Source organism: Rhodnius prolixus, unplaced genomic scaffold (assembly GCF_049639745.1).
Source record: "Rhodnius prolixus isolate KJV_2025 unplaced genomic scaffold, Rpr scaffold_45, whole genome shotgun sequence".
Lineage (NCBI taxonomy): Eukaryota > Metazoa > Arthropoda > Insecta > Hemiptera > Reduviidae > Rhodnius > Rhodnius prolixus.
Window position 1 is genome coordinate 118,629 of NW_027411610.1, and position 14,189 is coordinate 132,817.

Sequence of the window (14,189 nt, forward strand, 5' to 3'; positions counted from 1 at the left end):
TTGTTTTAATTAAAACTGTTGTTAATAGTGAATTAAGGAAGTCAAGACAATATAGTTTTTTATTAGTTATAAGAAGAAATAATGCAATCTTCAAATTTTCGAAATTGAGTTTTCACCAAAAGTACTAAAAAAGAAGTTCAAAAAGTAGACGCTCCTTCCCCGAAAAAGAGGAAAGAGTTGGTCCAGGATTCTAGAATGAAACAAAAGTCTATGCGTTAGGATTTTAAAATTTAAAAATCGTTTGTTTAATCAGCAGTTGTCTCTAAAAAAAAAGGCCATCATCATACCAGAAACGTACAGTGTCTATTCTTTAAAAAAAACAAAAAAAAACGCTAGTTTCTTTCCAGTTCACGCTTGCAACTCTCTTACGCCCACCCACTCCACCTTCTAGATAGGATAAAATCGTGGGGGGAAAAATGACGCTTTTCTCATACAAGTTTACGCACCCAACTAATCATATAATTACAGAAACGTAAATACTGCTCAAGCTAAGTGAAACAAAGTAGTTGTTTGTTAAACCAGAACATACTACCTAAACCTACTGCAAATCATACACACTACATTCACTCTTATAACTAAATACAATCTTACAATTAATACTTATCTCCAGCAACAATTTTCAACGCAACGCTGTAACCATCGGAGCTCCGCCTTGGCGCGTTGGAAATTAGGTAACAGGCATTGTTAGGTTCAGAACCCCCCTTGAAGTAGGTTTATTTATCTGCCACGCAGGTTGCCCGTCTGCCGACCTTGTTTCTCATTCCAAAACTCCAAGGCTCCTCACCCTTCGGCTTTGGAGAGCCCATGACGATTCTCTGACCCCCCACGGATTTGTATACCCTCACAAATAACTCAACTGTTAACACTATCACAATTACACTCGTGACCAAGAAATGGTTTGATTTGACATGAGCGGTCTAGATTTTGTTGAGGGAGAACTCTAGATTAACCTACGAGGGATATTTTTCAGTTGAAATCGAAGTGCGCATTCTAGCTGATCAAGTAGAATTTGGATGTAATCGCAAGATTGTCAGGAACCTTATAAAATGAACGATGCTATCGTAGCCGCACAAACTCTCCATCACTTCTAACTTTACCTATTTCTAGTATTTAAACGATAACTAGTATTTATTTATTTATTTATTTGATTTATAGGACTCACGTCCTGTCTCAAAAACAGTTGGGTACAGCATAAATTAATATAAATATATACAAACATAAGCACAATCAAAAATGAAAGAAACACTTTGAATATGTCATTGAAATAGGTCTAAGGAATAGCTCCTTTGTGGTATTCATGGTATTTTTTAAGACCTTGGAAATAAGTAAAAAGATAAATAAAACCAAAGTAATTAAAAAAGAAATAAAATAAAAAACATAAATCAATTTTTCAACTTATTAACTCCTCTCTTAAAGAGAAACATTCACACAGATAACAAAATACAGTTTTCATTGCAGCTCTACTGCACTGAGTTAACACAAAAGGTAAACTGAAAGAAGCTCTGTCCTGATACTTTTCACGGATACTAAAATATGCTGGACAAACCATGAATATGTGGTACAAATCCTCTTTTAGAACATTACCACATAAAAGGCAATTACTATTTGAATCTAACATGTAAGCGCTATTTTTTAATTTTAATGAAAATGTGTATTTATTAATTGTCCTAAGTTGAGCAAATAAACGTGTGTATGAAATGGGTAATTGAGTAAGGAGATATTGTTGCGGGATCGAGCTATGGTTCAATACTTGAGGGTAAAAAATACTACAAGTGGAGCTATGTAGTCTATCCAAATCCTGATTCACAAGAAAGTGTCTATATTTTTCCAAAGTTGGAGAAATCATTCGTGAGAAAACCAGGGTCAGATATTCCCAGCAGGCTAGACTCATCAAACTGATCTAATAAATCCTTCAATCGTACAACCCAATTGTACTTAGCAGATTTTCGGGAACAAATATTTTCACTTCCCTGCGTGCAGGACAACATTTTATCTAGGCATGCTCTGGTATCTATCGCTACTAGTATTAAGTAATTTGTGGTACCATAGTAAACTATACTTTAACACGTACCAACTAATATGGACTGAGCCGGTCTCGAGACGAACAATATAATTCGAGGTATTTGTGTGCAGACGCAGAAGGCTTTTATAATAGTTCAAGTGACATTTTTCTAAAGCTTCTATGTGAGCAAGTCCCCAAATCTGGGCTCCGTATAGAATAGATGGTATAACGACTGCTTGATATAATTTCTCTCTCGAGTTCCAGTCCATGAGCCTCGCTTTGGAGCAAGTACTTAAAACTGCACCCGTAGTTGCATTACCTCTTGATAAAGCTTGCTCAAGCGCTTTATGGAAACTCCCAGAGGAAGAAAATCTTACCCCCAAATAATTATATTCTGGTTTAACTTCTAGAGGACGTCCATTATATAAAAAGTGTCTTTCTTTTTAGGGTCTTCCTTTATAAAACTTAATAATATTGTTTTTTTCGAGATCTACCTCTAAACAATTTTCTAGGCAATACATTTCCAACAGTTTTAATTTCTTCCTTAAATCGCAGTGGCTATCTCCAAAAACGACAAGATCGTCAGCATAGAATAGCATGAGGATGTCAAGACTCGAGTTTATCCGCAAACCAAAAGCCCCATTCTTTCTAAAAAAGGTTTCCATATCCGAAATGAATAAATTAAAAAGTAACGGGCTCAAGATTTCACCCTGAAGTACCCCTTTACTGATGTTTATTGGCTTTGAGCGTTCAGAATTAATCTTTAGAATCATATTAGCTCGATCGTATATTAACTTTAGAATTCTAATAAATTTCGAACTGACACCAAAATTAAAAAGTTTCTTCCAAAGAAGGTGATGATTGACCGAGTCAAACGCCTTTCTGTAATCAACAATAACGGCGTACAAATAACCTTTTTTAATAGCGAGTTTCTGCTGTATCATTGTCATGAGGGTAAAAATATTATCTAAACAGCTACGGTTACTTCTAAAGCCAGATTGACATTCTGGTAGAAGATTCACGCACTCCACCCAGTTAAACAATCTATTAAACAAAATTTGAGTGAAGATTTTGAGTACAGTATTTGCCAGGGTAATACTACGATAATTATTGGGAGAGTTCGTGTCGCCCTTCTTGTGAATCAAGATATTCAAAAATTCTGACCATTCTACAGGGGGGTTTTCCTGATCCCATATTCTGTTAAAAAAACATTCCAAATACAAAAACCAAATATCAGGTAAATTCTTATAGAATTCATACTGTATACCATCTATACCAGATGACTTGCCAGATTTACGAGTAAAAATGGCACTCTTTATTTCATCTTGAGAGATTCTAACATCTAAAATGGGGTGTACAACGCCAAAAAAAGTGGTATTATCCACAAAATTGTCTGAGTAAAAGGAATTATAATAAACTTCCCAAACCTCCTTGGCAATAGGATTCTCAGTGAATGTTTTACAGCGGAAAGGTTTCAACATCTCCCAAAAAGATTTACTATTTTTTATCTGTGATAATGTTGCCGAAAAATTAATATAAGTTTTTTCCTTCTTTTTTTAAAAACACCTATATTTCTTTTTTAAGCCTACGTATTCTTTTATTAAGTATTCCGGAAAACACTCTTTTTTGCAAACTTTCAGAGCTTCTTTCAATTCACCTTTTAACGTTTTACATTGATTATCGTACCATGGTTTATGACTAATGGAATGTGACTTTATAATTGTTGAATGAGAATACATTTTACAATCTTTACCAGCTTCATGTATTGCTTCTATTAAATTTATATACATCTGTGAAACGGAACAAACAGTAAAATCAATGCACAATTGACTGCTTAGTAACATGTTATTGTAATATTTATTAAGCATCAACGGTTTCCATTTAAGAGACATAAATTGATCTTCTGGAGCAGTTATGTGGTTAGAGTTAAAATAGTTTTGAGCTGGTATTAATTCCAACAAAAGAATAAAATGATCAGATGGAGTGTACACTTGGATAACTTTAAAATCCTTAATAAGAGGAAAAAATGATAAATTACACCAGAGTATATCAACCACACTTTTACCAAGTGAATTCACCAGAGTATAATTTCCACAGTAATCACTCTTCGATCTGCCATTAATTACAAAAAAAATTGTATAATTCCATCATTTCTGTAAGCTGCCTGCCTTCTTTATTAACAACTTTGTCTAGAGATTTCCTCCTGCAATTCAAATTAGAAGCCTCAAAATATTCATAAATTGTTTGATTTAAATCTGAAATACGGCAGTTGGAATCCCCTCCCAACAAGAAAGGTACATCATTAAAGTTATTTTTTATATCAGCAATAGTATCGTTTAATGACAGTAATGTTTCAAATTTATCATAACTTGGGCCAATATAAATTAAACCAAATAGAAAAGAATTACAATTGACAAAAAAAGGTTTTGTAAATGTAAAGAGCAAAAATATCCAGTGCAGAGATTCTCTAATTACTCTAACATGACCTAAATCTTTTCTGTGCAAGACACACAGACCACCTTTTGCTCTTCCTTTTTTATGGACCTTAACTGCTGGAGAGGAAATGTAGTCAAATTTAGTAAAGGCAGAAGGAAATTTCAACTGATCACTAGTACAGTGAGTCTCTACTAGACCGATTATTAATAAGTCTTGTAAACACAAAGGAAAATCGCAAATATTTTTCAATCCATTAATGTTCCAAACGACAATTGAAGGATTATTGATAGAAACATTGTAATTTAAAAGTCTTACTTGGCTGTTGCCTAAGGAAACACCTTCAGCTGCAGACCTGAATCGTTTTTTGGAAGTGGTGTAGCTTGATTAGCCTTGGTAGTTGTAGTGAATGGCAAGCTAGGCGTGATGGTTGTTGGAGATGGCAAAGTAGACTTGTCACTCACCACATTAGACGGTGTAGGCTTTAAAAATCTCGAAATTTTATTTGACGGCATCTTTTTAATCTTGCGTTTCTTTGATGCTTTCCTAAATTCTTGTGACAATAACAACTCATCGGTTTCTGTTTTATCCTCTCCAGTTGCTAGCGAAGAACATTCACCAAGATCAACAATACTATCACATCGATATTTCGTCAGAACTTCTTCATTCCTCACAAGTGTAGGCTGAGACCCTTCTTCTTTCTTAATAAATATTCTTCCTTGTCTAGTCCAAATAGAATTTATTTTACCTTCTCACTGTAGCTCCTTTCCTCTATTTCTAGTATAAGAGGAATTATTGCAAATTTTCGAAATTGAGTTTTTATCAAAAGTATATTTTCTTAGCCTAATGAAGACGAAAAAAGGTATTTTAGAGCATGGTCTAATGGTGTGGGCTAATAAAATAACTAAAAAAAAGTCAAAGAAAATTCAAACTTTGGAGTTACTGTCGCTTCAAATGCTAAGTTTATGTATGAAACCCTCTAAGTAGAAGTGCGATATTACTGAAGTGATTTTTCAGTTTGTCAAAATTTTCTGGTTTGTGAAAAATCTGGTGCGGTTCCCACATTCTAGTTATTCCAATTAAAAAAAATTCTACTAATTTTGCAGAACTGTTATCTAAATAGATGGTAAGACCTGACATAAATTACGAGCAGTTAATTGTTTGTAATACATTTCATCACTTAACATCACCACTGTAAAAATTCAAAAGTATGCTTCCAAGTTACTATATATCGTACCCAAAATACTGTAAAATTATTTTTTTCGGAAAATTGTTTAGAGAAAAGTAGGTATATATTATGACCAATAGGATGCCAAATTTAATCAATATAGAGGAACCATTTTGACTAACAATTTTAAAAATTCAAAAACCTGTTCTGCATAGTCGTTTTACCGATTTAATATTCCATTTCTTCTCAATTTGGTCTTGTTTTGACGTGGCATTTTAGAGGCGTGACTTTGGTTCAATTTCTTAAGAATCTCAAAAGAATATATTTTCCTGGGAATAAGTTTAAAATAGAAATGATGAGCCTTTATATGTATCTTCAATGTGTGAAGTATAAATTAATTTTTTGAAACTATTTCGGAGAAAAATCTCAATAACAACATACCTATCTTTTGAGTCAATACACCAATACTTCCCAAGAAACAAGACAACTTACGGAGTATGAAATAATGATTTAAAATTTCAACTTTCAAACCTGAATTTTAATTGTTTTTTGTTTTGTTTTTAGCTTGTATTCGAAAGTTCTGGTGAAAATTGGGGTACAGAACGTGATCGTCCCAGATCGTTACATATTCAAGTCTCTCGAGGATTGGTGTCCAATGTGCGCAGTTCGGACACATGCTCCAGAGCTGATCTGGCAAAAGCTATACACGCAGCACAACTGGGTACATTATTTCTGGGTACTGAGTTTCCAGTTAAATCAACAGATTTTCAAGTTATTACAGATAAATTTATTGACCACGTGCAATGTAAGTAAATACTTTTAATATTTTTACTTAAAACCCGGCTCTTTCTCTGTAGGCAAGAAAGTGGTATTTATAGCTTTACCAGTTGTGATACGTGATACCCGTGGCGCGGGAGAAGGTACCTAACAGCAGCAATGTCACGCTTTTTAAATTCTCTTAAGCATTAAAGGGCCATTTTTACGCAGTAACTTAATTTTTTTTTTTTCTTTAATTTAAAAACATCTTGTTGGGTCTACTCATTTTTTTCTTCCTCTTTCTGCCTTAATTTTTATTCTAGTTAAGGTCAGCATTGCGTTGCGATCGTGTCAAATTTTTGAAATAGAGTTAACAAAGGAATCGTAAGATCCCGATGCCTAAAAAAAAAAGTTTTTACAGCTTGGTCTTGTAAAGTAATGCCTATTTTTTTTAGGTAGGCTTTACGTCGAAGGTGACGCGAACGGAGCAAATAGCAAACATACTTTACTTGAATTTCTCTTTAATACATTAAGTAAAATCAAAGACCAAGGCCGAGAATCGAACCTTGAATGGTGTGCTACCAAAAAAGTGACCATGGTCCATTGAGAAGTAGAAAAAACGTTCAAAGCAACTTTGTATTTCATTTTTACTAAAGTCAAAATTCGTCAGCTGACGCGAAAATTCATTGAATAAAAATTTCGCTATTTTCTTAAGATCACTCTTGAGTCCTATCTGCAAATTTCAAATTTTATTGTTTTTAACAAGTTTTTTTGCAGGTAAAGATCATGTACGTACTCCAGTAACTGCTCTTCCAACAAGTTCAGTCTCGGAACTGGTTAATGTACTGAGTAAAACACTACTTTGGACTGAATCAAGAGATGTTTGGTTAGTCTAAAAAATATTTATAATTTGTTCATTTTACAACCTTGTGTCCATTTTCTGAAATATAAAAGTTCTGCAGATTGTTTACTTTCTCTTACTCCTTGGTAGAAGTGTTCCTGTCGTGCAGAGTTTTTATTTTGGGTTTTCATCGGAAAATTTATTGGAGCTGACAGAAAAGATCGTTACGGTGGATCAGTCATTCTACAGAAAAAATAAAACCACGTTGAAATTTTTCAGGCCCAATTTAAATTCAATTACATAATTCAATCCTAAGAGTTCAGTTGTAAACTCTCAAATTCTGATATCACTATATTATATCGTATTATGCACCTGGACATTAATTACAGACTGATTTTCGGATTTCATTAATTAGATCCATGAAATTAGCAAGCATCACGTTTTCTTGCGGTCTAGTTAGTTCCATTTTTATAGGGGGGAATATGAGTGTCGATGAAAAGCAAAGTTTTTCTAATCGTTTGTTTAAAGACCTGGGGTACGAAAAAACTTTAATGATAGGATATCTCTTTTAATGAAGACCCATCTACTAAAATTTACCTTGTTCTAGCATGTACCTTATAAAATTACTTTATTGGTTACAGGTGCGTTAATTTGGAACCACTCTGGGGAGATTTCTATGGGGCTCGAGGTGTGGCCCACAATAGACCTGTTCCATTTTTGGATGCATTTCCATTGAAAGTTTGGTTGCATATAGGTTCTCCTGAGTCGATTCCAGCAAATGTTGAGCAAAATCAGATGACATTGACTGTGCAAGACTCAGAAAAAGAACAAACAGATGTTCATGGTTTGATCTATATTTCAAACCTTATATCTCTACAATTAAATCATTATCAATTATTGTTTTTACTGCGTTTAGTTGATCAGCTCACAGAGGTACAATGTTTTTACTGTTGCAGTAATGGCGATTAGATTTTTTGATTAGAAGTAAATGAAATCATTTTGTTTGTAGCTAATGACTATTTTGGAGATGGACTGTGAACGTTTAAAAAAAGGTGGAAGTGGTATAGCAGTGCTGGGAGCTGTTGTATCTCAAGTTGAAATGACACTTGTTATGCCGTCACAAGGCCAGGGTAAGGAGTCTTCCGGTGCTGATGCTGAATCTGTAATACCAGACACGTCAAGTATGGCGGACGAAATAGTAACTAACCCTAGCATCCAATGGAACGCTGTACTTTCAACCAATTTACAAGTAAATGTCTTCTTATTAAATTAAATTGCTTTAAATGATAATGAAGAGGACGAAAAATAAATTACCGTTTTTCTACTTAAAGAATTCTGTAGACTTTAAAATCCATCCACACGCATCCATTATCTCCAGAGTCTGTCAAGGTTTCTGTTTATATTACATCCCTTTCAAATAGTTGAACTGTGATTTTTTAAAGAAAATTTTAACTACTAATTTTACGTCATTGCTCACAAAAAAAAGCATGCAGCTGCTGAAGCCTCGCGTTTTCTTTGTGGAATCAAAAGGGAAGATGTCCTTGAACAGCGTTCAGCCTAGATTTGGTGTTGAAATATTTAATGTTCATGCTGTTGATACAGATTTGCAGAAAACTCAACTATAACCACGATTACTCGTTCACTTGCTGCAGAACAGGCAGTGCGCCGATTCCTCCATATTATAGTAAAGGAAAAACCCGGGCACTTCTAAAACGTTAACTATAACGGTCAAGGGGTTTTAATCTAATTTGGTGCCAATTTTATTATTTGAATTTTACCGTGGATGCAATTATAAAAATTATAGCCCAGAAAAAATAATACTACTACAAATGAGTATCGATTAGTTAGGACCCCAATATTTAAAGAAATGCTCTCGCAAGCGCCTCGAGTCTGTACCCACCATTGAACTATGTACATATATGAAATGAATCTGAACCTAGTTGTTGCTGTATACGAAACCGTCAAAAAATGAATCTTTACCAAAAAAGGTAATACCAGTGACTATTTAGGTTCTAAGTACCGACCTTGTTGCTTATTTTAAAGTTTACTTTCATTGAGTATAATCAGATGTTTTATCTTCTTTTTTTTTTCAATTGCTGAAACTTTCATTTATTTTATTTTTTATTTTAGACCACATTTATTATTTTTACTATTTAAACTGCATAGTGCCCAGTCAATTTGTATGGTGGAATCCCCGATGACAATTTCAATTGTTTGGTAGAAAAATTAAAAGGAGATGGCGCCGAAAGAACTCAACCTCAGTTCACTCTTAAATAATGAAAGCTTAAAAACTCTTAAAAATTCCATTTGACGTGGTCAAACATCATTTCATTATGATGAAATGAGAAAAATATTATCATAATAATATTACTTTATTTACAGTAAAATAAATACATTGGAGAACAAAAATTCAATTAACACAAGTAATATTCGGCACGGAATTCCATCTGTCGGAAGTTGTGAAAAATAAGAAAAATTTTATGTGCGTTTACTAAGTAAAATAAAGTAAAAAGCATCACGAATGTTTCCGATCGACTTTCCCTTAAATCTGATCTTTGTTGTCAACAATGGGATACAATGTTCTAAATAAACTGCCCAGAGTTAATGCACCCTGGGTCTTCGTGAACAAGCTTTGCTCTAGCAAGGTAACTCAATGCAATACACCAACAACTATAGAAAATTTAAAAAACATACTGACCTTGAACTTCTATTATAGCAACCTTTGGTCTCAGACTTCGCTTCATCTGACTACCACATGTTTTCATCCATGCCACACTTCCTTTGCGGTAGTGTTTCACCGAAGTTAAAACTAGAGTCGAGGCTTTTTTAACTTTTGACTTTTTTAAATTCTAAACCCAAGAAATGGTATCAACAAGGGTTCATCAATGATATCAATAGGAAGATAACTTACAACAATCGAATCGAATGGACTACATTTTTATGCATTAAAATATTTGATCACTAAATACTTTTTTTTTAGGTAAAAATGCAGAGATATTCCCTATCAAGCCATTTTGTGAATAAATACGTTTCAAGTTATAAATAAATTATAAATTTGGCTATATTTTTCCAGGATGGTGGTATTTATAAGAGAGAGAATACTGTAATATGTGCATCACCTCCAAGTGATCAAATTTCTATAGATCTCGTATCTCCTGCCAAAGCGGAATCACCAAAGTCACTAAATATAATGGGTCTATCATCGGTTAAAAAAGGGTTTTCAAATTTTACTTCCAATTTAATCGATTCTCTGAAGCAAAATACTGATGATATTTCTGAATCAGGATCTATAAGGTAAACGTTTTTCATTTAGATTTATTTAAATTTAGTTATAGGACATTAAATTATTCGTAGCCCATGAGTTGAATCTATATCTAGCCCACTGAGGAAAGTGTGCTAACCAGAGCTTTCTCCTTTCGGGGTATCCGAGTCTAAAAACATGACACCTTCTGCAGTCAATATAACTCTTTTAAAAAACTAGCAGTTTAAAATGTGTAATATAAGGGTTGATTAAACGACAAAAGGAACACAAATCAGCAAGTACCCTATATTTCATTCATAAATCACTTAGATCCCGGGTTAAAATCTCAATTTTTTTTATTTTTAGGAGCAAAAAAAATATGAAAATGCCTATTTTGCCTAATTTACTCGCAGTGTTGCAAAAAAAAAAAAAAATCAACTTAAAAACGAATATGAAAACCCAGCGAGTCGCTGCTTCCGCTATCTCTCGTTCGCAGCGTGGCTGCACTCCTCGAGATGCTCTCTATCACACACACTAGAGATGCGATGGCTAAATAATAGCAAGGAACAGTTAATTTGTTAACAGAACAAAACTTTTATTAAATAAATAAAAAGGCAAACTTAAACAACATAAAAGATCTCTTCTCTCAAACTATACGACTAATATCTACTATGTACAAGGTGCTTAATATCTATTTTTATAAGTCTCTAAAATTAAAACACACAGAGGAAACCCCGCTACACCAGGCCGTGTGAGTAAGGGATAACACACCGACATACAAGCTCACCTAAATTTTAAGTTTGATTCTCGGCTTGCGTCTGTCTGTCAGCAGTAGTATGTGGCTGCCCACTCTCTGACTAGTCCCTTACTTACCGGCCTTCACCGCTTTACCTATCGCTCTTATCGCGGAACCTCTGTTTATTCTCTTTTACCTTTAAACCCCACAATACTTCGCCTTTTGTTATTTTTACACTTCACAATTATATGCTCATAATTTCAGTCGTTCAAAAAAGCTTAGTGTTTTATTCAAATTTTTTAGCAAAAATATCATTATATTGGAAGGCTGTCGTATTCTTAGGTAAGATAAATTCAAGGCTTCTTTTTTTAACTCCGTGATAAAATTACGACAAAGTTAGGTCAACTCTAATTTTCTCTTTGTTTACTTTAATGTACATGTGTATGTGATGAATAAATAATTAATAATTCAGAATAAAGGGCTAATAAATATAAATCTGAAGAATAATTTTAAAAATATTTAAAATAAAGTGCCTATTTATTACTTTATTACGAATATTTAATACACATTTCATCAATATTTTTGCAAAAATATTGCTATGAATGAAATGACATAAGGGTCATAAACAATATTAATGAAAATTTAATGCAGTAAAATTACTTATATGATATTGAACAGCTGAAATTACGAGCTGAATGAAATACGGAATTACGAAGTGCGAATGAAATGTTTGGTACTTGCTGATTTGTCGAGCTTTTGTCGTTTAATCAACCATTATACATTCTTTTTAAGTATTAGTTTTCATTAAGGAGATTTATACCCTTCGGATAGGTTTTTAGTTTTTTTTTGTTTTTTTTTATTGGAAAAAATGTATATATCTAATGAATAAAATTCGGATATCGAAAATAATTATGCCGGTTAGGGTAGGGATAAGCTGAGTGCTTAACGAATACTGGATTCCAACACGGAGATCACGGGTTCGAATCCAGCTACTGGCCCTTAGACTTTCTCTTTCTAGGAGCTTCTTACAGCTCACTGTCCGGTGATGTACAGTGTTGTCTGTAACGAGGGAACACTGTTCGGAGACCGGCAGTGCACTGAATAAGGCACCGGGCGCCAATAATCTCAGATTCTCTCCTTAAATACAAAAAAAAATTTTGGAGGGGATAGAATGTTTTATTAATGCCGTTTGGTTCTAGACGCCTCGCACACATAGATTTGATATCATAGATGTCATAGATTTCCCAGAATTATAAATTTAATTAATTTTTTTATATACTTTTAAATGAAAGTAAAAATTTTTTTTTTATTTTAATTCCTAGTTAAAAAATAATCGAAAATGCCGTTTTCCAGAAAATTTCCAACCTTTAAAAGTCTATTCTGTAAAGTTGAATGTCTGGTTTAGAGGTTATTTAACATTTGCAATAAGCAATACCTTCTTTACGACTTGATATGGTGTAGCGGCGGAACTGTAACTACTTCGGGAGAAATATTTTAAAAGTGTGCTTAGAGTTGCTGCTTCCAACTCACAAAAACTATTTTCTTGGAAAAACGTTTGAATAAAAGTGGAAGGTATTTATAGGTGAACAGTCATTTCGTATGAGAAATTAAACTGCGATTACATTACTTTTCCCTAAAAGAGCAAATAGAAACTAAATTGCGAATACGGCGTGATTGAAATACTTCTACCACTTTTCTTCATACAGAATTTTATCAAAATCGGGGAACATTTACAGAATTATTATTAATAATTTTAGAGGGTGCCTTACTTTCCTGGGGCAAACTCCCCTCCCTAACTATGAGGATCTCCGAGCCCCCCAATAGCCATATCAACTTAAAATTTCGAATCAAATTTCATGTTAATTCATGAAAATCAGTTCACGCGTCTATAATATGAAACGACTACAATATTTCCATTTAGTAGTAGGTCAGCACTTTAATGTTACATAGGGGAACCGTACTCCTTCTTCCTACCAAATTTTATCGAAATCGGACCTAGTTTTCAGAGTAATTAGTAATAATAATTTTTGAGGGGCCTTACATAAATAGGGCTAATTCCTCTCCCTTGTAATATACTTCATAGAAACCTCTAAAAGGCACATCTGTATGAAATTCCGATTCGAATGACACCATGTGCATGAAAATCGGTTCACTAGTTTAACCGTTACTTTTTTACAAAAGAGGTACCTACAACCATTTTTTAATATGCCGTTTTTTACCATTTTTGGCATCGTTTTTCTCGAAAACTATTTGCGTTCTTACAAAACAATTACAGTCATTAAAGAGGTTATGCTCTATATTTAAAGAAAAATTGGGAATTTTAACTTTTGTAAGGCTAGAGCAGGGGTCGGCAACCAGCGGCTCGCGAGCCGCATGCGGCTCTTTTATCCAAATTGTGTGGCTCTTCAGCATGCCTAAAATATATTGTATATTTTAATTTTATTGAAACGAATGAAAATTCCATTTATTAAAGATATTTTTTCAAAAATAATTTTAAATGTTATAGGTTCGAAATTGAAAAGAATTAATAATAATAATACTTTATTATTTTTTTAAATGTACAAACAATAAATAAACAAAGAAATAAAACTTAAGTAAAGAAGAAACAAAACTGAAAAAAGCGAACAAGTATTAAAAGCATGGCAATTGAATAGAATTATACAATATTAAAATAAAGTACATGATTATTTATTGTAAGACTGCCGCCCTTTCATTCGTTTAGTTATTATTTATTTATTTATTTACTATGCAAATTGTAAAAATAATATATAAAACATTTAAATGTTATTGAATATCATAAAATAATAATTTGTGAATACAAATGATCTACAGAATTTTGTACATTATCATCCTTGCGGCTCTTGGTAAGATTTATTAAAATTATTTAAGGAGAAATGGCTCTCTACCTAAAATAGGTTGCCGACCCCTGGGCTAGAGTAACAAATTTTCAAAATTGTATGTTTCAACATTTTTTCCAGCTGTTTTTGACGATTAACCCTTATACAATTGTCC

At 33.3% G+C, this 14,189-nt stretch overlaps 1 protein-coding gene across 2 annotated transcripts in view; it reads left to right on the forward strand.

Moving 5' to 3' along the window:
- Positions 1-14,189, forward strand: part of LOC141455276 (bridge-like lipid transfer protein family member 3B) — a 62,053-nt gene that overhangs the window by 33,644 nt on the left and 14,220 nt on the right. For both annotated transcript variants that reach the window (XM_074130190.1, XM_074130191.1), the window contains 5 exons: positions 6,168-6,408; positions 7,137-7,245; positions 7,842-8,133; positions 8,210-8,449; positions 10,274-10,494. In XM_074130190.1, coding sequence (XP_073986291.1) covers positions 6,168-6,408; positions 7,137-7,245; positions 7,842-8,133; positions 8,210-8,449; positions 10,274-10,494 — 1,103 coding nt within the window. The remainder of the gene's footprint in view (positions 1-6,167; positions 6,409-7,136; positions 7,246-7,841; positions 8,134-8,209; positions 8,450-10,273; positions 10,495-14,189) is intronic.